The 22901-nt window shown below is 45.0% G+C and overlaps 3 protein-coding genes across 7 annotated transcripts in view; 2 read left to right on the top strand and 1 right to left on the bottom strand.

Annotated features, from left to right (window-relative positions):
* Nucleotides 1–2399: 2399 nt before the first annotated feature.
* churc1 (churchill domain containing 1) lies at nucleotides 2400–4326 on the top strand. The gene is made up of 4 exons (XM_070987288.1): nucleotides 2400–2562; nucleotides 2758–2893; nucleotides 3774–3844; nucleotides 3982–4326. Exons 1-4 carry the CDS (start codon nucleotides 2524–2526, stop codon nucleotides 4072–4074), a joined length of 339 nt encoding a protein of 112 aa, XP_070843389.1. The 5' UTR covers nucleotides 2400–2523; the 3' UTR covers nucleotides 4075–4326.
* Nucleotides 4327–5685: 1359 nt separating this feature from the next.
* ttbk2b (tau tubulin kinase 2b) lies at nucleotides 5686–12917 on the bottom strand. Its single transcript, XM_070987286.1, has 15 exons — nucleotides 12696–12917; nucleotides 12111–12233; nucleotides 11852–11999; nucleotides 11363–11436; nucleotides 11129–11269; nucleotides 10889–10993; nucleotides 10357–10422; nucleotides 10178–10270; nucleotides 9964–10089; nucleotides 9717–9874; nucleotides 9275–9464; nucleotides 8676–8890; nucleotides 8109–8577; nucleotides 7086–7780; nucleotides 5686–6960 (listed from the first exon to the last, which is right to left on the bottom strand). Exons 2-15 carry the CDS (start codon nucleotides 12177–12179, stop codon nucleotides 6612–6614), a joined length of 2898 nt encoding a protein of 965 aa, XP_070843387.1. The 5' UTR covers nucleotides 12180–12233; nucleotides 12696–12917; the 3' UTR covers nucleotides 5686–6611.
* Nucleotides 12918–14175: 1258 nt separating this feature from the next.
* Nucleotides 14176–22901, top strand: part of LOC139347511 (mitotic deacetylase-associated SANT domain protein-like) — a 340723-nt gene continuing 331997 nt past the window's right edge. For 3 of the 5 annotated variants that reach the window (XR_011603338.1, XR_011603337.1, XM_070987186.1), the window contains exons 1-10: nucleotides 14176–14732; nucleotides 15180–16901; nucleotides 18278–18493; nucleotides 20591–20933; nucleotides 21023–21089; nucleotides 21184–21326; nucleotides 21443–21546; nucleotides 21789–21864; nucleotides 21998–22086; nucleotides 22630–22773. Coding sequence is in view for 3 of the 5 variants with exons in the window: in XM_070987186.1 (XP_070843287.1) it covers nucleotides 15438–16901; nucleotides 18278–18493; nucleotides 20591–20933; nucleotides 21023–21089; nucleotides 21184–21326; nucleotides 21443–21546; nucleotides 21789–21864; nucleotides 21998–22086; nucleotides 22630–22773 (2646 nt within the window). In the remaining 2 variants the exon portion in view is untranslated. The remainder of the gene's footprint in view (nucleotides 14733–15179; nucleotides 16902–18277; nucleotides 18494–20590; nucleotides 20934–21022; nucleotides 21090–21183; nucleotides 21327–21442; nucleotides 21547–21788; nucleotides 21865–21997; nucleotides 22087–22629; nucleotides 22774–22901) is intronic. The other 2 variants (XM_070987187.1, XM_070987188.1) reach the window with 2 other exon arrangements.

Here is a 22901-nt window from a genome sequence, read left to right as displayed (position 1 = left end):
GCACCTGCCTTGCTGCTCTGCCTCCTGGCTTCACGATCCGCTCTGCACGGCTCCCTCACACCCAGCGCTCTTCTGATTTGCCACAGCATTGCACTGACGTCGTTGTCCCGTATGGGAGGTGCAGTTGATGAAGCAGGTTGAGGCAAACAACGTGAACCTGCTTGTTCTGTACTCTCATTGTGGCCGTGATCAAAGATGATAGCGTCATTCTGAGGGAGGTGATCGCTGGTGAAGTCTTCTCCAGTATCATACCGATTGTTGTAATAGTCATGCTGGCTGACAGCAGGCCATGTTGTTTGTTCTGGCGTGTTAGCCGCACCTCTTTGGATGTTGTGTGGTCTCCTAACAAGTGCGTCTGTTTGAGATCTCTCAGTCTCGACTTTGCTGCATTGATCGGCAGGAAAGTCATGCCTCAGCTGGTGAGCTGGTTGTTTGAACTGATCCCAATCATAAGGGTGATGCCAAGTTCGTCCTGGAGGCTCTCTGGACAAACAAGGCAACTTTCCGTCTTGATTCTGCAGAGTTGATTCTCTTTGGTGAGGAGGTCTTTGCAGCTTGGACACTTTATTCTCTTTGTTTTGAACAACAGCACTGTTGTTTCCTCCCTGGTGCATCTGCTCCAGAGTCCTCATGTTCACCTGTTTGGATTTTTCCAGCATCACTACTTTCGACACCACCGTGTTTTTTCTCGATGCCCCCGGAAGCGTTTCTGCACACGTCTGACCAGCTGCCTGCTGTTTCTTCTTTTTCTTTTTCTTTCTCTTTCTCACTGCTTTCTTCCTGTGATAGAAATAGATAGTTTTTCAATACAACAACATATTGCATCGTGGAGAGAATGAAATGCAAGATCTAATACGGTCATTCTGACTCATTAACAGATATACAGATGAAAGTCTTACTTGTTCTTGCATGTCTTGTTTCTCTCCTGGATTTGGTCCATGATCTCTCTGTTTAGAGTCTTCCACAGAGGGACTGGCTTTACATTTTTAGATATCAAGTTCCTCAACTGGGCTTTGTGTTTAGCAGTGGAGACGTGCTGAGCATAATCTTTTAAACCCATGGTGAATTCCTCACATGCCTGACATTCATGAAATGAATCTCTGATAATGGAAAAACAGAGCAGCACATTTTGTCAGATATGAGTAGATGTCAGAATCCCTGCTTTAACCTCAAGCAACTGATTTTATGATCAAAATAAATGATTTTGTTATCACAGTATGGCAAGGAAGCACATCAAAATACCACACAATATAACACGTTTTTCTCCAAACTGATTTTTTCAGGTGTCAAACTTGACAAATGTCCAAATCCAAACAAATATACAAGAATTTTACATAATCAAAATAGATGCTAAAATGCATTTTGGGCAGCAGTTTCTCAGACCAAAATGTCTTACAAAAAGCATTGTATATGCATTACTTGAAGGTGTATTTTGCATCCCTTGTGAAAAACGGAACAGGTACACATTTGTGTATTTCAGAAGCATTACTCACTTGCCCTGCACTCTCTCCAGCTCTCTGTGATGCAGCATACCATGCATATGCTCTTGCGCTTCCTGTAGTTGAGAGTTATTGCCAAGATTAATGACTGCATGTTGAAAAATTCCACATTAGCCACATCTGCAACTCACTTAAATGCCTTAATGGAAGAACCACTTACATGATTCCTATATGACCGACGACACAAAAGACAGTAGGTACTTTTCCTGTGCTTCCTCACGGGGGCTTTACCCACATTCTCATATGGGGTTTTAACTTCTGCCATTTCTGGACAGGTGAAACAAATGATAACAGCACATATATCAAAGCTTCCAACTAGCTTTAAATATAGGATCAATAAAGCCAAACTCCAGTCTTAACAGCATCATACAAAGGCTCCACAGAATAAAGACTTCTTATATCTTCATCTTATAGATTATAGACTGTTTGAGGCACAATGCACTGTAGCTATTTTTCATCGAGCCAAAACTTAAAACAGCAGCTAAATGTGGCTGTCAGTAAAACTAGCCAGAGTTCACTGCAAGGGAAACACGTTTGAGGTGGACTCCACAGCCGCATGTTAACGGTCCCTGGGTTACAATTAACACACGCCGCTGGAAAAGGTTAGTTAAATTTACTTAACTTATTTATGTCTGAACAAAATACAAGGTTTAAATTGCAAATATATAGTAATTACCAGATAAAATTTCACATGGCAACGAGACCAAACTGGTGTTCAACCGCCATGTTTGCCTACGTCACTTACGTTACGTCCTCATGGTCCAATCGTCGCTAAAGATGACACCGGAAGTATGGCGGCTGGTCGTTTTCGTAGATCTACAAAAGACGAGATGAAGGCGACTTATTGATTTCGCAGCGATGTCCGGTATTGAGGGTGATTTACAGCTCTAATGAGCCACAGGGGCCACCGTTCCGTGCGGAAGTGGAGTTTTTGTTACAAAAAATTAGCTGTTTGTTAGCAGTTCACAGTGTGTTATCACCAACAGACTTTTTTAAAAAAATTTTTTAAAGATTTTAAGTTAAAATGTGTAACGGCTGTGTGCAAAAAGAATATCCGGACCGGGTAAGTTGAAACCCCAGACGGTAACTTAGTATTAGCAATGCTAAGGTAAATTTCTAAGTGAAGTTAACTAGCTAGCCTCCTCATACGATGTTGCTCTTTAAATAATGCTCTGGTGCATTCAGGTTATCATTGCGAAAGCAGACAGAATTGAATGTGGTGGTCCCAAAATGAACGCCCCTGTCATTTCCTGCTCAGGGCAACACTTGTCTGGAGAATGGCTCTTACCTGATGAACTACCTGGGCTGTGCCAACTGCCATCAGAGGGACTTTGTGCTGATCAGCAATAAAACCACAGAGGATGATGATGAAGAGGAGATAGTCACATATGACCGTTAGTCACTGTTGTTGTGCAAGGACAGCTAGGACAGACAGACAGTTGTTTTCAGGTGCCAGTAAACTGAAATGTTTACAACAACCAGTTAAAGAGAAGACCCCCCAGATAATAATAATGATGATAATAATAAACTTTATTTGTATCGTGCCTGTCATACAGCAATTGTAGCTCAAAGTGCTTTACAAGAAAGACATTACATGCATCAAGTGAGTGCTTTACATTGAAACAACAGGCGTAAAAACAGCTAAAATAAGTTGGAAATAAGGATGATGATGCATAAAACCACACGATAAAATATTAAAATCTAGATAAAAATGGAGTAGAATAAGGATAACAATCTAAAGGCAAATAATAGATGAAGGAGATGAAGGCCCTAGTCCATGAAGGGCTTTGTATACGAGGAGGAGGACCTGTTACAAGAAGCCAGTGGGAGTATTTCTCGGGTGTGTTCAAGGTCCCTTAGCTCGATCTTGGGTCATCTTAATGCTCCAGGCAGCATGCAATGATAGTTGTGAGATCAGTGTGCTTCCTGCTATGGGGGAGATTCGTTTCCTGTTTCAACATGACAAACACTGAGCTTACTAATGCTCTTGTGGCTGAGTGGGCCCAAATCCCCTCAGCCAGCTTCCATAATCTTGTGAAAGTCTTTGGAGGCTGTTATAGCAGTATATTAATATAAGGCCTCTGATTGGTTTTGGCCATATAGTGTATTTGATTTCCTGCCATAAGGGTCTTGTGAAGCAGAGGGAATTACCAGACTCTTTCATAACTCGCCAAACGTTGGTGGCTAGCGGTAATAATCCCAACCTTCTGAGACATTCAGCCACAGCATGTTTAAAAATAATCCACTTGTAATTAACTCCATTTGTCCTTCCAGATGTTTGTAAAAACTGTGACCACGTCATCGCCAGGCACGAATACACGTTCTCCGTTGTTGATGAGTATCAGGTAAAGTATCTGCACGCTGGTTTATGACCGAAGCAGATTCACGTTTTTACGAGGGCCAAGCCAACAGTGTTCATGGTTAGTTGTTGCCACTGTCCAGTCTTTTATTGTGTATATAAAGTCTGTTTTGTGTTGTGCAGGAGTACACTATGCTCTGCATGCTGTGTGGAAAAGCAGAGGACTCCATCAGTGTGTTGCCAGATGACCCCAGACAGTCTGCGCCTCTCTTTTAGACCTCAAACCGGCGGGTCATGATTCCTTTTTTAAATTGAGTGTTGCCATTGTCGACATGCTGCTGGCCTCAGAGTTATCGCCATTTTTTTATCTTTTAAAATCTTCAATTACGTACACCATATTTTAAAGGTCTAATGAACTACTGTATGCTGAGTTGACTGAGACATTTAACTGCATATTACCCTCCATGACAACAACAGATATTATATGTATGGTATATCAATTGACTTTAAATAAACATTTTTCTACTTAAAATTTTATTAGTCTGCATTTTACTGCTTGACATGTATATCAGATGTTACAAAGTGAGAATGTATGGGAGCCTACCATGCAGGTGTAGACATGACAAAACAGCTGGGTTTATTTTTTTTTAAAGTTAAGCTAAAAGCTAAAAGCTTAAAGCTAAGAAATAGCTACAATTTGTTTAAAAAAACATGGCTTAAGTTCAAATATCAGGAATTAAAAAAATAAAAGCATATTTATCTGCATTCACAGTTTAAAATGACTTATTTTGCTGAATATCTCATGCCAAAATAGTATGGTTCAGAGCCACCATGTTAAGACAGAATCCAACCTTTACATTTAAGAACTTATTTGCATGCACAAGAAGTGCTGAAAAGCTAAAAAAAAAAGAAAATGGAAATTTTCAACATCTGCATTTCCAAAACAAATGGCCAGACTCAAACGCTCCAGAACAGCTGCTGAATGGATCTTTTTGTGAGATGGGTTTGCTCATTAATTTCCTTGTTGTAGTGTTAACATCTGGCCTTTTGTTGTGGTTTCAGTTTCCTGCGTAGATGTCAAGATAACCTACTTGTGCTTACCATGCTGGACCCCTCATGTCAAAGACAATCACTTCCTCATTTACGAACACTGATAAACCTGGTTGATGTTTCAGAAAAAAACAGCCCAAAACATGATTAATCTTGTCTTTATTTAAAGACATCTTTGCCCGTGTCGATGTGTTCATGAACTTCCTGTCAATTACAGCTGCTAAACTTGTGGCTACATACTGTTCCACAGATGGTGGAGGCTTCATTTCATTGTGGTTGTCATCTGGGACCACCCCCTCCGTTCAGTCACCAGCTCCTCAGCAGTCTCTCTTGTGCTTACGGGGACATCCGTCTTAGAAAACAGCTGCTTGGACAGAATTTGACAACCGGCTGTTCTCAGGGGACATGTTGCAGTCTGAGTTGGTGTATTGAGTTTGAGTGTATGAAATCCCCCAATTCATCACTTGAGCATGTTCAGTCAAGGTTGAACTGTCTTTTCCCGTATATCTGATGACTGAGAGTGCTGCTAAGCTGGGGACTATTTCTTCTGTAGAAAGTAGTTCTAATAAGACTTGTTCACAGCCAATAGCTGTGGATTACTCAGAGTAACTGGGACCCTAAAATCTGAGTTTTCTTTGGTCTGAATGCCACAAAACAAATTCAACCATGTTGATAACTTTGAGACAACTTAAAACTTGAGCGACTAAAACTAAAATTGTCTGCATGGCGAGGCATGAATGAGGAAATAGTGAGGAAATTTAGGTAGTGACCCTTTAATCACAATGAAAACTACAGCATGTGTAGCCAGGAAATAACATATTTGAGATTTGGCATTGATTGAATTTATTGACTTTAATATATATATATATTTAAACTGTGATTAAGAATGAAATGCATCAACGAGACATGATGAAAAGGTTCCATTTATATCAGTTTTCTTCCTTTACCATCTACTCGGTGCATGAAATAAAAATACACATCGTTGCTGCTGGTCTACATTATGATGTATTTCGATCAGAAGCAGTTCAATAAAAATACAGATGTCTTAGCGGATTGTACAAATGAATAAAAAAAAAACAAAGAAACATTTGCAATGATACTCATGCACTTTTACAATACTTAAGTATGAGTGCGTCTACATGTACATTCTAATATGCTGATGCTTTTTGCATGACAAATATTTCCCCGCAAAGTAAAAGCACACTACTACACTGTGATATGCCAAATTAGCATGTCGTTGTTACATATAATAATTAATCTAGTTGTTTTACAGGAGTGAGGTCAATATGCGGCTGCATGCCCTGGTTCTGTGCATGAATGCTGATGTTGGTATACTGCATGTGGTGTCATTTACTATTAGTGTTCTTAACGCGAGTGCATGGTTTCTATTAGTGTATTCCATTTTCTTAATGGTACATATCTACAATTAGCGTCATTTTTACATCCCTCAAGTATTAAACATTATCTTTTTGGTCTCATATTAGGCCTATATGGAGTGAAATGAGAGGTAAAGAGTTGGCAATCTTAAGGTTTTCTCAACCTTCTTGTTTCAACTGCAGGTATCAAGCCACATTGTCAAGTATTTTGAGAGACACATCCAACAAATGAATAAATAAATAAATAGTTTTTTTTTACATTTTACATTACATACAGTACATTCCCTTGGGTAAATATCATATTTACACATGCTATCAGGGACTGGATGTGAGATAGCCTCTCGCTACAGTTGCACCATCCGGATCAGTCACTTGTGTCAGTTACAGTCATCGATTCACTTTGCCGAAGCCTTTGCCCTCATGGATCAGGCCCCTTCCTCTGGTGCTGTGGCCCCACTGGCCGGGTCCGGACCTGTCTTGTGGGTGAGCGTGCCGAGCAGGAGGGGAGCCGGGGAAGCTGGATGGAGAGCGGCTGCGTCCCTGCATTCCCCCGGCCTCGCGGAGCTCCTGGCGGGAGGGGGAGGAGCTTAGCGAGCGCTGAAGGGAGGAGGAGGAGCTGCGGGGGCGAGGAGGAGGGCTGAAGAGCACCCCACTGCGGTCCTGCATCAGCTGAGTCAGACTGGCCAGGAAGTCTGCGTCGCTAGTGCTGCTGGCTCGCACTCTCAACCGCCGTCGCCTGGAGACAAGAAAAAACCCTGTTTGTCAGATGATTCTTCCTCCTCTACAAATTAAAGTTGTGATTCTTAAGATTTTCATGAAATCAATTGATGGTGGTGGAGCCCACCATTCCCACAGTCATACCTGTTGTCCACACACGGGCGGATGGGTGGTTTCCCAGGAGGTGGTCGAGGCAGAAACTTGCTTGTGAGTTGCTCGGGTATAAAGCTGGTGCTCACAGGTCGTGGGATCTTACTTTTACTACCTGATGAGGAGGACAGAGAGAGAGGGTCTTCTCCTACACAGTCGGACCTGGAGCCTCGCTCTGAGGAGGGTCTGTCCCTTGGCAAAGCGCAGGGCAGGTTGTCACAGGACAGAGATGGAGAGGGTGAGTGGGTGGGGGAGCCGGGGACCGGGCTGCTCCAGCGGTGACGCCTCTCCAAGTTGAGCTCCCTGCTCGGAGAGTCCAAGGGGCCGGTGGGGTCCCGCACTGGGATTCGACTCAGTCTTGGGGACAAGGGAGAGTCTCTGCGCCTGAGCAGAGCTGGGGGTGGGGAGGAGGAGACGGTGCTCTCCACAGCGCATCCTGCTGGGTCAGCTTGAGGCTGCTGATTGGGCTCTGAGGAGCGGTCGGGCAGGCCAGAATCACTCTCTGGGTCTCTGTCGTTTGTCAGATGAGCAGTGGGGCCTTTGGCTGAGCTTGGCACTGGAGCTAACTCCAACCTCCCTCCATCTTTGAAGACTTCCTCTGGGACTTGGTCAGATTTATCAGATGGTGCCTCTAGTGGTATTGCATCACTCCTCTCCTGGACTGGGGACTGTGGTGCACAGCTAGAGGACTGAGAAAAGTTTATTTATTGTTAGAGGGACTTTTTTTTTTTCCAAAGACACAAAATATTTGAAAAATTCCATATAATACACTGCATTCACGCATGATCTGCCTCAGTAAATGATTGTCACTTTATAGATTCCTGTGGTTTCTATTCAGATGATTATAAACTTGAATGCAATCTGCAGATGAAGACCCTGGTAAAAGCTCCTGAACAAGCAAGTAAGAAGACCTTGAACTGGGATTGTTTCCTCAACTAGCACACAACAAATTTCATTAGTTTCATTTCACAATGATGCTTTCTGTTCATACACAACAAAATGTTTGGTCACCAATACCTGATCCATCTGGGGTCTTCCCATAATGACTGACGGCATCTGTCCCAGCATCCCCGGCAGTCTCCTGTGGCCCAGTAACCACGTACCCGGCATGGACATCTGCGACAGGACAGGACTGCTCGGCACTGCAGTGGACTGGCCATCTTGCGGCTCAGAGGACTGGTTCTCACTCTCGGCAGCTGTGCGAGTGCCAGGCTTGTCCTCATGTGGGGCCTCACCTGGAGGCTTGGTGGCCCCAGAACCGTTGCCTTGCTCTAGCTCCAGCATCACCCACTCCTGAGAGTCTCCCTCCTGGGGGACAGGACTGAGGTTTACTGCCACAAATCCACTGCTTGCTGCACCCTCCTCTGGGTCAGGGGTTGCTGTGCCAGAGTGTTCCTCATTGCAAGAGGGCGTCTGCTGCCCAGATCCCCTCTCAGGAATGGATTTCTCCCCAACTTGAGAAAGGACAGGACGCTGTTTGCCCAAGCTGAAATGACACATTGTACATGTTATGGTGAGTTTCTGTCTGTTTCCCCAAAATAAAAATGTGTATATTTTGTAATTTGGTGTGTCCTGAGTACTAACTAGGCCTCAAGGAAGCGTTCAATGGTGGGCTTGGGTTCAGGTGCGAGCCTCTTTTCAAATGCCAAGCTCTGACTATGTCTCATCCTCCGGAGCAGCGGCGCAGCACGATCCAAGAACATGGTCTCTGATCGCACCCGTCGAGGAGAACTCTGCATGGAGCCAGTGTTGGGGCTCTGGTTCCCCTGGTTCTGACTGTGTTCATCCTCGCTCACCACCTGAGGACAACGGATCACAAGAAGGCTCAAAACCTGAAATATTGCTTATGTGTCCCCTGAGAGCTATGCAAGACATTCAAAGGACCAATGTGTAGGATTTAGTGGCATCTTGTGGTGCGGTTGCAGATTTCAACCAACTCAACGCTCCTTCCCTCATCCTCCTCTACCAAATGTGTAGGAGAACCTACTGTGGCCAATAAAAATGGAAAAAACATGACCCACACTGGTCCTCTCAAGAGCCAGAGTTTGGTTTGTCCATTCTGGACTACTGTAGAAACATGGTGGTGCAACATGGTGGACTCGGTGGAAAAGGACCACCGAGTCCACCAAGAGGAATGTAAGAACATTCTACTGAGCGTTTACACTAAACTACATTGCACCGACCTTCCTGATCAATGGCTGGGCATGTTTATGGTTTCGGTTGCGGTCCATCTCTTCCCATACATCTCCACCAGGGGTGGTCGGCGTAGGGATGGGGGGGCAGTTGTCAGCATCACTGAGGCGCTCTCCTTGCAGGACATCCTCAGTGTTCTCCCTCTGCAGCTCGCCCGGCAGCACTGAAGCATTGGCCATGCTGTGGAGGAGAAGGAAGGTCACCCTGCAGCTCATTTCCACGGCACGACTTAGAGCATCCATTTCTCAGGGATCTGACTGTGCACATTTCAAGTCTAAAAAAAGCTGCAGCTATACATTTTGAATTCATGTCCAACAGAGTGTGAAGAGACTCTGACTAGCACGAGTGAAACCGCAACAATGAGCCTACAGCAACTAACAGAATAAAAGGTTACATGTGGATAGTGACAGAGCTTTCTTTGTCTGTAAATACCCCAAGTAGGCTGGCGTGAGGCGAGTGAGCTGCTGAGCAGTGGTTGCTGCGGCAGTGATGGTCAGCATATCCTCGGAATCACATTTCTCCCAGTCGTACGGGTCATTCTCCAGCACGTTGTGGCTCTTCATAGCGTTCTCAAACACTGACATCAGGAGCTGTCAGAGAAACCGCAGTTGTCAGCATTTGGCAGCTGGAGAGAAATAAACAGCGCATGCAAAATATACCAAACAAGAGACTGGCCAACCTGATAGTCAGGCTTAGTGAAGTAGTCCAGGGTCAAGATATGATCCAGAAAAGTGCTAAACTCTGAGGGAAGGTGCTTGAGCATGAGTCGATGGTCATATGTCTCCTTTAGATTCCCTACTTGTTCCTGAAAGCAGACAGAGGGGAAAAATTAGAGCTTGAATGGATGCACATACTGTGATTTACAACTCTGACTAATTTTTCCAAGCACATACCTTGTCTTTGATTTTCCTCCAGGGCAGCTGACCAACCATGAATTCAACCAGCATGTAGAAGAGGGACCACAGGTCGTCATGACGGCCCATTTCCTGCAGATTAAGATGATGATGTGGGTAATTTTTAGGGTAAAACTAATATTAATTTTAACAAAGAGATGTTTTTGGTGCATGCTCACCTTATTCTTATGAGCATTGACTGAAGCATATCGCACAGTTCCTCTGAAACCTGCAACAGGACGAGGCTGAAGGAGAATAAAGAATAACGATGTAGTAAAATGGAAAACAAGTGCTACGCTGGGGTAACACACATAACACAATGTTTGTCCTTTACACAAAGTTTATAGATTCTACATGACATCTACAAATGTTAACTATGTTAAAGACAACTGCTTTTAGTCTTAAAGACATTTCCAAGGCATTTACACCTTCTTGGAATGGTCACACAGTGATTTTACATTTGTGACCATTCAGGTTAAATGAGCTGCTAAGTCACACAGAGGTCATGAACACACATTCAAATTCAATTTGGTATGAAATATGTACATTTGCATCCTTTTTGTAACAGGCTAAAAATTGTACATCTGCACAGCATGATTAAAGGCACTCTCAGTATTTTACTATAAAAGCTAAACAAGCATAAGTAACTTGTGGGATATTTGATGGAAAAAAAAAAGACATGCTTTCAGGAAGTTGGCACAGAGTACTTACTGGACGAACTTCCTGGCTGGAGTTGGTAAACTGACGGGCCAAGCCAAAATCAAGCATATAGCAGCATCTGCAGGTACTGGCTAGCCTTCCCATCGCAAAGTTAGACTAGAATTTTAACAACACAGACAAACACAAGCAAGTCCAATTCAAACTGTAAACTGACCGTCATACAGTCGCTCAATTAGTGTACCGACAATGACAACATATGTACAAACAACTGCGGCTTTCAGGTCAACTTACGGGTTTAATGTCCCGGTGCAGGAAGCCTACAGAGTGGATGCTTTCAATGGCCTCTAAAATCTGCTTCCCGAGTCTCAACGTTGTGGAGACGGAGAAGGTGCCGCGGGTCATGGTTCTGCGCAAATCTGCCAGATTCCTCCCCTTAAAACAGGAAATCACATTGCGTGTCACATTCATGATTCACAGCCAGCAGAAACAAAACACTTGGCTAACATCGGCTGGTCAAGATCCTACCTGGAGTTCCATCACCACATAGTTGAAACGATCGTTTCGGCCGCAGCCCACAAAGCGACACACGTGGTCTTTGCCTGTCAGACAAACATAAATACAGCGTGTTTATCAATAGGCAGACTGGTTGATCACTGCTGTTCACAACAGATTAATAATCCTCGTACTGTCTGTTATTTCTCAGCAAGTTTAATGTTTATTGACACTGTTTTCAATGTAAATATTAGGTATAAATAAGTGTGTGCAAATATTATATCTTAGTGGGATGCATTAGGACACTGATTTATAGATGCTATAAATGCCCACTGAATGTCGATGTGTTTTGGGGCATAGAAACAGATCATTGAATAAAACGTAATCAGAAAGGAGCGGATCAATTTCACACCGTGAATGCCAAGTTTCTTTGAGTTTGGCTGAGAGGCAATCTGACCAGATGATCCGGGGTGTTACCATCTGTTACCAACCGTCAGTGTCAAAGGGGACAGCATCACTCACCCTGAAGCTTCTTCAGCACAGCCACCTCCATCTTCAGCACCTGTTTGGATTGTTGAGCAGACTCCACCTTTAAGGCGACAGTGGCCTTGCTCAACTGATCCAGGACTTCGTAAATCTCCCCAAACCCGCCTCCACCGATCTTCCTCGCCTGAAACGATGGGAGTATTCATTGTCAACACACGGCATGGTTGTGGAGAAATGATTCCTCTATTTTCAGCCATATTTTTTTTGCGAGTTCGCTTCCTTCTGTGACACTTACCACTTTCCATCTGTCTCTGACCACGTCTTCCACTGACAGGATGTCAGTGTGCTCTCCAGCTCCACTCATCCTGAGTGCTCTCAGCTCCTGCCTGCACCTGGCATCAGTGACGCAAGCCCCTCACTGAAAACACGGGACACATTTTAAAATTCAGACCGGTTTTCTCCCTGAAAGTCACTGAACACTGCATGCTAATGGGCGTGCAAATAATGGAAAAAGGAGTCACTACTTTTAACTGATTATACCTCTTACTTGGCCCGTGGTGAATACGGTTTAAATGGCTACAAAGGTTAGCTACACCTCACGTCTCCAAGGTTCCTGTAAGACGTAAACCGCTGCTAGATGGTCACGAAAAGATAGAAGCTAGCACTGTCTGGTTTGTTTGACTCTGTGCCAAAACACAACTACGACTAGCGCAGCGGCTATCACTGGTTAGAAACGGCCATAAACCAGTCGTTTAAATGGATTAGCCGCTAGGAAGCTAATCTAGCTAGGTGGCGGTTTTCAATGCGGCGTCTGTAAACAAGCTAACTAGCGTGTTTAATAAGGATAAACGTTGGGAAGCAAACCTCTCTGACCTCTTACCTCGCTTCGTTGCAGAACTAAGATCCAAGTTAGTGTGTGAAAGTCGAACAGTCCCCATGCTCCCACTGTGGTCTTACCGAGCCAGGTCATTCCGAGAAGTTGTTTATTTTAGAAATGGGATAATGGTGATGGACCATAGCTGACATTAGCTACAGTTAGCCAGCTAGCCTGCTAATGGATGGGGAATGATGCCCCGTGCTCTCTCAGAGCGGCGGCGGTGACGTCACAGCGCCAGTCTCTCCGGATTGGTCCACAAACTCCTGCATCCCTGAGACACGGACAGTGAGGAGCAATGGCACATAGCATACATTAATACCAAGCAAGAAGTGAAAGGCAGTAACACAGGACAACATGTGGTCCAAACAGTGCAGTGGACACTGCTCAGGCAGCGTTGTTGGATAACTATTCAAACTGATCAGTTATGATCATTATGGTTGAAAAATACAGCATCAGATTGGCATGGGTGTAACAGGGAATCCTGGTGCCCCTCACAATATATTGACGAGCCTTCACCCCCCCCTCACCACCACTGCTGCCAACAGTGGTGGAAAAAATCCTCAGATGTTTTACTTAAGTAAAAGCAGCAACGCCACAGTGTAGAAATACTGTTGCAAGTAAAAGTTCTGCATTCAGATTATTACTTAAACGCAGAGTGTGCAATTTTTGTCACTAGGTGTCTCTTAATGAAAACAAAAGACATTTGATGGAGAAGTGTGGGACAAGTCTTCATTAAACAACCTCCATTGCCGATGAAAAATCTGTTCAACGTGACTCTGAAGTGTTCATGGATGAGGTAATGTATTTTATTCACGTTATATTTAGTCATGTTCACCAACTTCCTTCCTCACTCGCTGATGTATCACCTATTGTTTCTCGTGTTGCCACTGATGCATTAATATTGCAGCAAGTGGGGCGTTTTATTTGTTATACTACTTGATTGCATGTTCACTGAGGGATTAATTAAGCATTGTCTTTATTCATAATAATATATCATCATTTATTTGTTGATAATATTTTGTATTATCAATCTCAATCTGCAAACTAGTGACTAAAACGTATCAAATAAAAGATGTGGAGTAAAAAAAGTTATCATTTTTGCCTCTGAATTGTTTCTCTTTCTGCAATAGAGATGTCACTATTAGAGAAATTAGCTATAGAGACAATTTTATTATGGAGGTCTATGGGGATTGACTTGCTTTTGGTGCCAGCCTCAGGTGTCCATTTGAGGTACAGCTGGTTTTGGCACTTCCACTTCAGCTTTCTTTTTTAGCCCTGGAGGTTGCGGTTTGCTTTTAATGGGGAAAAACTCTGTCAAAGGACTGTTTGTAGTAATATCTTATGGAAAACAATATCTTCTGAAAAAATCTAACAGAAGAGTTAAAAGGGAGACCCCACAACAGACTGTTTCCGTGTGATGAGCTGCGACTCCTCTTCCCGGGACAGCCGTGACAGCAAAACAAACGCACACGGACACGGCGATGGGAGTGGCCACACAATCGGATTGGATAACAGGATGTGAGTTGAGCTGTTTTGGGGTGAGGCGGTGCGTTCTGGGGTGCACAACTTTCTGCGTGTTTGCGCAGTTTCGCTGCGCTTCAGCCAGTCTGGATAAACCGACAGCCGGAGCGCAGACAGCGCGGGGCTCCGCAGCGCAGTGTCCAAATCTGCGAAAACAGCGGAGCAGGCCGCTGCACCGCACACTTCTCACACAGCCACCGTCTCATGTGTGGTTTACTCGCTGATGCGGGGAGAAAGTTGTGGACATGTTTTCCTGAAGTGCACGGTTTCACGGATACAGTGTGCAACATTGTATCTACGGCGTTAACGAGCCTCACCGGACTTTGGATTATGTTTCCGTGGGATCGTAAACTCGCCCGCTCGCCATATTGTGCGCTGTGAAACTCGAGGGAAAGTTGTCAAGAGTTATGACATTTGCTGCGCACGATCCCTTCATGGAGCTGCATGCAGTCGACTTCGATCGAAACCAAAGTGACTCCATGGAGCTGGCCATGGAGAGCTCCGTGCACCATTGATAAGGTACATACACTGTGTTTTTCACTAATCCGCCGTGTTGCCCAACAGCACTCCTCAGGCGCTTCCTTGTTGCTGATTTTTAACATAACATCACTGGCTATCGTCGGCTGATTGCACGAGTCCCTTCGTTTCCTGTATTTCTTGTTATGCCAAATGGCAGCTACAGTGTGGGCGCCTCCTTGTTGCTGCTGGCTTGCAAACTTCTTCAGCTCGTAGCGTCCTGTCTGCACGCACCTGGACGTAATTATCGAAATATAGGTTTAGCTCCAGCAGCGCTTACCTCAACTCAACTGTCCGTCTGATTTTCTCTGTACTGACTGGGCTGTTTGCTTGTGTAGGCCTCGATTTCCTCCTTGCTGCACACGAGTGAAACACGTCTGAAAAGTTTTTTTTTTTCATGCTTGTCTTGAGAGAAAAAGAAAGTGTCTAACCCCTCCTTTCTCTCACAAGGGTCCGGCACCATAAAGAGGATGAGAAGAATGGACAGCAGCGCTCAGATTTGATTCTGGAAGGAGGGTTGCATGCTCCCCACCCTGCACTTTCCTTTGGGATTTATATTTCCTCCCAAATACCTCTGTATACACAATTAAAGAATTCCTCAGCCACAGGCAGTGAGAGCACACTACAGAGGCAGTAACTGAGCGGTTTGCACGCTCAGAGATCAACATTGAGAGCTCTGACCCCCTTTTTGTACCTTACAATATTACTATGAGTCTTCCTCCTCAAGTAAATACCGACAAGAGCGGCAAGCTTCGGGCTGCAGCCATGAAAGAGCCTGTGCAGCATTCAGGGGAGGTTTACTATGGCATGGGACCTCCGGCTTTAGAGTCAAGCCACAGTGACTCAGCTAGCAGCTCTGGTGTTTACAACCCCGAGAAGGGGCCCCAAAGTCTACCGCACTATCAACAGGCTGCTCCTGTAAAGTGGATGCACCAGGACTCCACGCAGGTCCCCGGCTGGTCTCAGGAAGCCCCTGTGCCAGCCTGGGGGCAGAACTTTGGCCCCTATATGGGCGGAATGAATGTCAGAGGTCAGATGGCGTTCCACAAAGGAGTCCATGAGGGTGTAGCTCTGCCGATGGCGGCAGAGAACCAACTGCCAGGTCCCGTCGAGGCTTACAGAGATGCCACCCAGGCTCAAGCTCAGGGGAGGGGGCTCGAGTGGGAGCAGCACGCTGCGGCTGCAATACACCAGGCTCAGCTGCAGGCCTACCAGCACGCCCACAAAGGTGTGGAGCTCCAAGGTCAGCCCCATGTGCCTTCTCACACTTTGCAGGGGTCCATGCTGCAGCCCTTCCAGACAACATTTAGGCCCAGCAAGCAACAGTTCTCAACCGGTTATTACTCTGTTTTTCCAGGCAACAAGGGAGTGCCGAGCCTGGCGTACGGCGAGCAGCCCAAAACTCAACAACAGCTGCTCCATCAGATGCAGCAGCAACAAATGCATCACCATCACCAGCAGCAGCAACAGCAGCAGCTGCATCAACAGCATCACCTGCAGTTGCAGCAGCAGCAGCAACAACAGCAGCATTTGCAGCAACAGCAGCAACAAATCCAACACCATCAGATGCAGCAGCAGCAGCAGCAGCAACTGCAGCAGATGCAGCACCAGTATCACCAGCGACAGCTACAGGAGCGGCAGCAACACATGCAGCAAATGCAACAGCAGCAGTTGCAGCAACAAAATGTGCCACAGCAAGAAACGGCACAACTGCAGGTGCAACCAAAACCGCAACAAACCCAAAACTTTGTGACTTATCAGCCTCCTGAGTCTTGTCCACCTGATGCCGCGTCTAAAAAAGAGGATGTCTCAGTGGAGCCGCAGCAGGAACCAGAGGCTCGAACCCACGATGCATCACCTGCACCCACGCCAGGCTCTGAGAAAACCGCGACAAATCCTGCACAGTCAGCTGCCCCTCGGCGCTCGCGCCGCCTTTCCAGAGACGGGCAGTCCCCAGTGGGTCCCCCTTCGACAAACATCTGGTCTCAAGCCTCCAAAGAGCCCCCTACGTCCCAGAATGGAGTAGCAGGCGTTCAGGCAGTGAGAGGAGGGGAAAGCCAAGTGACAACAGGAGGAGTCATCCAGATCACCAGTAGGAGAAGGAGGGCGTCTAAGGAGATCAACTTGGAGACTCTGGCCCAGAAGGCGTCAGAAATGGAGCCTGCTAAAATGGTCAAGTTTAAAAAAATCACCCATTACTCTGCAGCTGTAGTTAATTTCCTGTTTATTTAAGGCAATTTCACAGCAAAATAGCCATTTAAGACTCACTTTAGGCCCAACAGGAATGGCAAGATCAGCTAAATTTTGCATGTAGGAGCAGATTTTCTCATTTGGCAAAGTTGGAAAGCAGCTGTACAAAGAGGAAGAACCCTGTTTCTATGCAGGACTTCCTGATGGTTTACAAAACCCTTTTCTTAGGTCACTTTACTCGATTCCTACATCTGTCGAAATCTCAGCTGTGGCAGGCTGCTTGAAAGTGTGCACAGTCACCCTGTACAATACATTGTCCTGCAGCTATCTGAAAATCTGCTATTGGTGAAGATTCCTCCTTTTTGAATTTGAGATACTGTTCCTGTTTTATCGCCGTAACAGAGGCGATAATACCCGTAACCTTGTTTACATTCTGTGGCACACCCACTGCAACTGCCATCTTTGTTTTTTCTTTAGCAGCTTTTTAAAGCAGTAGTTCAATTCATTTTTGTCTATTTCGTCTCAGCACGGCAATGTTTAGCGCTCTGCCCTCGAGGGGTTTTCAGCCTCCTCTGTGGGGTTTTGTGCAGAGTGCGCATGCTGGATGTACAGTTGGAGCAGCTGCATGTCTGCACACCTCCACATTCCTCAGGCTCTTTCCCAGTCATTCAGCAGAGCTAGGGAGGGGCCAAGCTGTCAGCCTCCCCAGCACACACCAAACAGGTTTAATATTGCTATTCACAAGGCAGAGCTGTTGTTTTGTGGTTAACAAGCAACACTTTTCTGGATTAGGATAAGAGATTCGGACTCACTTTTGCCTGAAGTGTAAATCATAAAAAGTGATTTACATGTTTCACTGCTGCTGCTAGACTTCAGGACTGCTGAACATTTTATCAGCTTGACCAGAAATGCCAGGGAGGCGTGCACACTCCTCTGAGTGGAAATATGTGCTAATAAAACGAGTCTGTGTGATCCATTGGAGGGAGGCAGCGCCGCAGATTTCCAGATGTCTTCACCTGTAGGAGTCAAAATCAGCTCAGTAAATGCAACATTTAAAGTAAAGTAGCCAGTAAATAGCTATTGATTCTCAATTGTGTCACTTAAACTAAAATAATCCTTGAATAACAAGACAGTTAAAGATGTTTTGGTTTAATCTATAATGAAAATAGTCTTTAATTATGGCCCAAATATCATTCATTATAAAATGCAACACATATTTTCATTTAGGTAGAAAATGTTTTTATTTTTCCTAAATTAATCTGATTTAAAAATGCCTCTATGTGTATCTTTCCGTTTGCATCCCAAATCTGGGATTGCCCTCGTCATCCTCCTGCCTCTTTGCTTTTATGCCTCAACAGGAAGATGGTCCTCCAGGCAGGCAGGCCACTATGGTGCCCCTGGTTATCCCCGTCTCTGTGCCAGTGCACAGGACCCAGACAGATCCTCAGGGTGGCTGGCCTCAGGGACGAGTCGGCCCGGGCGAGCGGCCGGCGGGACAGTCCGACAGGAAACCTTCTGTCATCGTGGCTCGTCGGCGATCGCTCAGAAACTCCATGACCGAGAGTTTTGGTCAGGTCAGTGTCAGATGATGGGGACCGTTTGCATTGGTTTGATTGTTGGACTATTATTGATATTGTCTCAATCAGCATTGAAACAGTAGATTTCGGGTAAAAGTATTTATTTCTATATTTGTTACGTTACTGAATAGCTATTACATGTGAGCAGAATTTTGATGTTGTAGTCGTGTGAAAGGGAGCTAATTTTACTCTCTGTTACTATTTGTTTTCATGCTGAGAGTTAGAAGTTTGAGACAGCTTTTGGTTAGCTTAGCTTAGCTTAGCATAAAATGCTAGTGGCTAGCCTGGCTCTGACCAAAGGTAATGCCTCGTTTGTGTAATTCATGTAGTTTTATGCTGCACTATTTCTTGTCCAACTCAGCAGTTTCCTCCCGTTTCTAGTCTTGATGCTAAGCTAAGCTAAGCTAAGCTTCATATTTTGAACTTAGACACAGAGGTGCAACTAGTACTCCGTTATAGTACCAGTATTCCTATGTTACAAGTCCAGTACTTGAGTAATTGTACTTTCACCACTGGTTGCCACCCTCTGAAACCCTGTGATGGTCATTTTGCACATTCCACAATGAAGCACATATAAAAGTCGTGCTTCTAGATGTTTGTTCAGACTCTGACCACATTACGTAACTACCCCGAGACCCCCTTTAAATGCAGCCTCAGAAGTTCACATGAGCACAAGCGCCCTCGCAGAGTGCAGCCTTTGAGACGTCAGCCTGGAAAACATCCAATGTTTGTGGCGTAGTTTAAATGATAACGTGACTCAGAAACTCCACAATCCTGAACAACACGAACAGCTGTTTAAACTGGGCGTGCAGGTTCACAATGAAGCCTGATTTAGCAAGTGAACAATGGACTTCCTATTTACTGTATGTCATGGTTAATTAGACAGTGATTTAGGAAAAGGTGTGACAATATTGAAAAACAGAAGATTAGAGCAATGAGAACCCAGCAGGTGGTGCTTTGGTCCAATCAGATGTGTGAAAGGTAAATGTTGATGCCTTTAGCAAAGACGAGCAACTCTTCATATTCTAATCGAAATTCCTGCTTGATTTGGCTCCACACATGTTTACTGGTCATAACAACAAGTGCGGTTGAACACAATAACAAATACTTGTTGAGCGGCTGCTCTGTCAGGAATACAAAGCGGAGCAACTGGTGAATCTGTTTCCAGCACAACCAAACATGCTGCTTTAATAAAGAAGTCAGTAATTATTGTTAACGCCATCTGATTACATGCTACGCACAGAGAGAGGAGTTTTCTACCGTGGAGGACAGTAAAGCTGGTGGTTTGGCTGAGGAGTTAGCAGCTCTTCATCGAACACGTGCAGAGGTGTTTCTTTTTGGGTTGTCAATTAATTGTAGAAAAACTAACGTTGGATTAATTGCGCTCTATGATGCCCCTCAACCCCATACATCACCGAGCACACAGCCGTCCACAGCAGATTTGTAAACATCAGCACATCCCCTGAAGCTAAATCAAATTAATGTGTTTAATAGCTTCACGGCTCAAGTTTCCTTACTTCTTGCAGTATTTAAGACTGATCTGCTTGCAGAAAATGACCACTGAACGAGCAAACAGAACTCCTTTGCTGACACCAGTTGATTCTGAGGAAGTAAATTACAGCAAAATGCACCAACAAGTGTGACAGAAGGTGCTGTTTAATAAAGAAGCCCTAAGGTGCCTGATTGGCCAAGGCCTTAATTAACGCTACACAGTGGCACAGAAATTAACCTGGTGAAAACAGGCTATTTTTAATAGTATTGTTTTGTTTATTTATATTTTATAGTGGCAGTTGAATAGAGGCAGGAAATGCAGGGGAGAGGGGGGATGGCATGCAGCAAAGGGCATTGGGCTGGAATGAAACCGCGGCCGCTGTGGTAAAGACTCAACCTTTATACGCTGTGCACGCTTTAAAACGGGCAATTTTGTTTGTCCACAAGGAGGCGCTCAAGGCTTATTTAATGCTGTCCCACAAGTTCATCATGGACAGGTTCACTTGTCATTGAATGATCTAAAGCAAAAAAAAATCACACTTTACCAGTCAACTGGTCTGATCCATCCAAACCCTAAAATGTACTCTCCTCTCCTCTACCCAGGATGGGGAGAATGATCTGGTGTTGGACGAGGACGGAAAATCCAAATTAAAGCGCCGACCCCGCCCCGAGCCTCTCATCATCCCCCCACACAAACCATCCACCTTCATCCCTCCATCCCTCTACTCCACCATCACCTCGTACCAGAGCAACCTGCGCTCTCCAGTGCGCCTGCCGGACAACCCCCTCACCCTGCCCCCGTACACACCTCCACCCATCCTGTCTCCCGTGCGTGAGGGCTCCGGACTCTATTTCTCCACCTTCCTGACCAACATCGCGAGCAACCAAATCTTGCCGCCGCCGCCTGCTACGCCCAAATCTGCAACACGCAGCCTGTTGCGCTCCAGTAAGTCTTGGTTGTTGCTTGTACAGGTTATACATTCTCTTAATGAGGCCATGTAATCTCCAAAAAGGACATTTCTTTTGTATTTTCAGCAAGTTCAGAAATCACACCTCCAGTTCTGCCCTTGATCGCCGATGCCGCACCTGCCAGCCTTGAACCGTACGTACAGCCGTCTAAACAGGCCTCTCAGGTTAGCGGAAATGTCCTGACATTACCATAACTCCATGTTTGTGTCCTGTTTTTACTTGTCCAGACGCATCAACATCGGCCAGAAGTACCAGGCAGAAATTCCCGAGTTGCAAGATCAGCTGTCCTCCCAGTTTGACCAGCACAAGGCCGACCTGGTGTGGCTCCCTTTGGACGAGTCCTGCCTCAAACACAGCGATCAGGAGAGGAGTTAGTATCTCACATTGCCTGTCATCCCCTGGCCATTTCATTGTATCCTCCCCACTGATTCTCTCTAACCATTCTTTCTTTCTTTCTTTCTTTCTTTCTTTCTGTCTTTCTTCCAGTGGAGGATTTGATGAACATGGCTTGTTCCAGTGTACTCAGGGGCGGAGGAACCAACCAGGAGCTGGTTTTACACTGTTTACATGAATGTGGAGGTGATTTCCTTGTGAGTATAGTGACTCATAATGACTCAGTCAGCTCACTGCAGTTCAGTTTGCAGGGACTTTCTGCAGGAAACGTTTTAATTAAATCATATTCCTAAAACTTAACAGCTGGAGAATATTTTTAGAATATTAAAAAGTCTTAATTAAAAAGCATTTTTCAGACTTGTTGCTATATAGTGTTGCACAGTTAAAGCACTCAAATGAAGAATGACCACTCATTGCAATTAATCGTGTCGATTTAAAGGTAATGCTGGGACGTTTGATGCTCCAGGACCCAGTTTTCCCCAAAGGCCATCACCTGGCAGGTTATCACTACTCAGGTGAGTGTCGACATGAAAGCAAAATAAGATGCTTGCGTCTCTTCGTCCTCCTGCCTCTGTCTTTTTCACCACCTCTCCCGGCATCCCCATTCTCTCTTGTAAGCAACAATAAATTGCGCTGATTTACTCACAGGCTCCGACTGCTGGACTGCAGAAGAGAAGCGCTACTTCAATAAGGGGATCTCTGCCTACAGGAAGGACTTCTTTATGGTGCAGAAACTGGTACGCTCGTTAATTTTACCCTGCAGCATGAACGACTATGAATCAGGCTAAATAAATCTAACAAAAAATAAATTTGCATTTAATTAAATGTGCCCCGTGTAGCATTTTAACAGCAATAAATCATTAACGCATTAATTCTGAGGCATAAGTATAATTGCTTCAAAGAAAAAAAGGCCAGATTTTCAAACACACAGGCTCGTGTCTGCATTTGACAATATGAAGCCACATTCAGATGTAATGGAAAATGTCCTTTTCGTCCAGACGCCTTAAACTTTGGTTTCAAAATGCAAAACAAAAGAGGAAAACTAGACCAAGTAAGTCTTGTGACAGGAAGTAGCTGGATTTCTGGTCAATGTGGGCTTCATTTTGAAGAACAGCAACAATAATTCCACCGGCTCGTTCTTCTTTCCAGTAATGTATTATTATATGTGGATGCTGCACTTACATATTGTAAGATGCATCCCATGCAGCAGTGTCACAGGGGGAAGCTTGTTATGATCGTAACACTCTGCACACGCATGTGTTTTTGGACCGATTTTAAAGGTGCAGACCAAGACTGTGGCTCAGTGTGTGGAGTTTTACTACACGTACAAGAAGCAGGTGAAGATCGGCCGCAACGGGATTTTAACCTTTGGCCCTCCGGATTCACCCGTGGAGAAGCACACAGAGGCCGTGGTGGATGTTAAGGTAGAGTGGCTCAAATGTACCGTACAGATGTGTGACGAAGCATTAAAGTCACTCAGTTAATGGGATGGAATGAACGTGCTGAACGGTATCTGCTTAGACTGAGTCAGGATGTGAATTTCATTTTCATA

This window comes from Chaetodon trifascialis, chromosome 19 (genome assembly GCF_039877785.1).
Source record: "Chaetodon trifascialis isolate fChaTrf1 chromosome 19, fChaTrf1.hap1, whole genome shotgun sequence".
NCBI classification, from domain to species: domain Eukaryota; kingdom Metazoa; phylum Chordata; class Actinopteri; order Chaetodontiformes; family Chaetodontidae; genus Chaetodon; species Chaetodon trifascialis.
The sequence above is the reverse complement of the archived record's forward strand: the minus strand, read 5'-3'. Positions and strand labels throughout refer to the sequence as shown.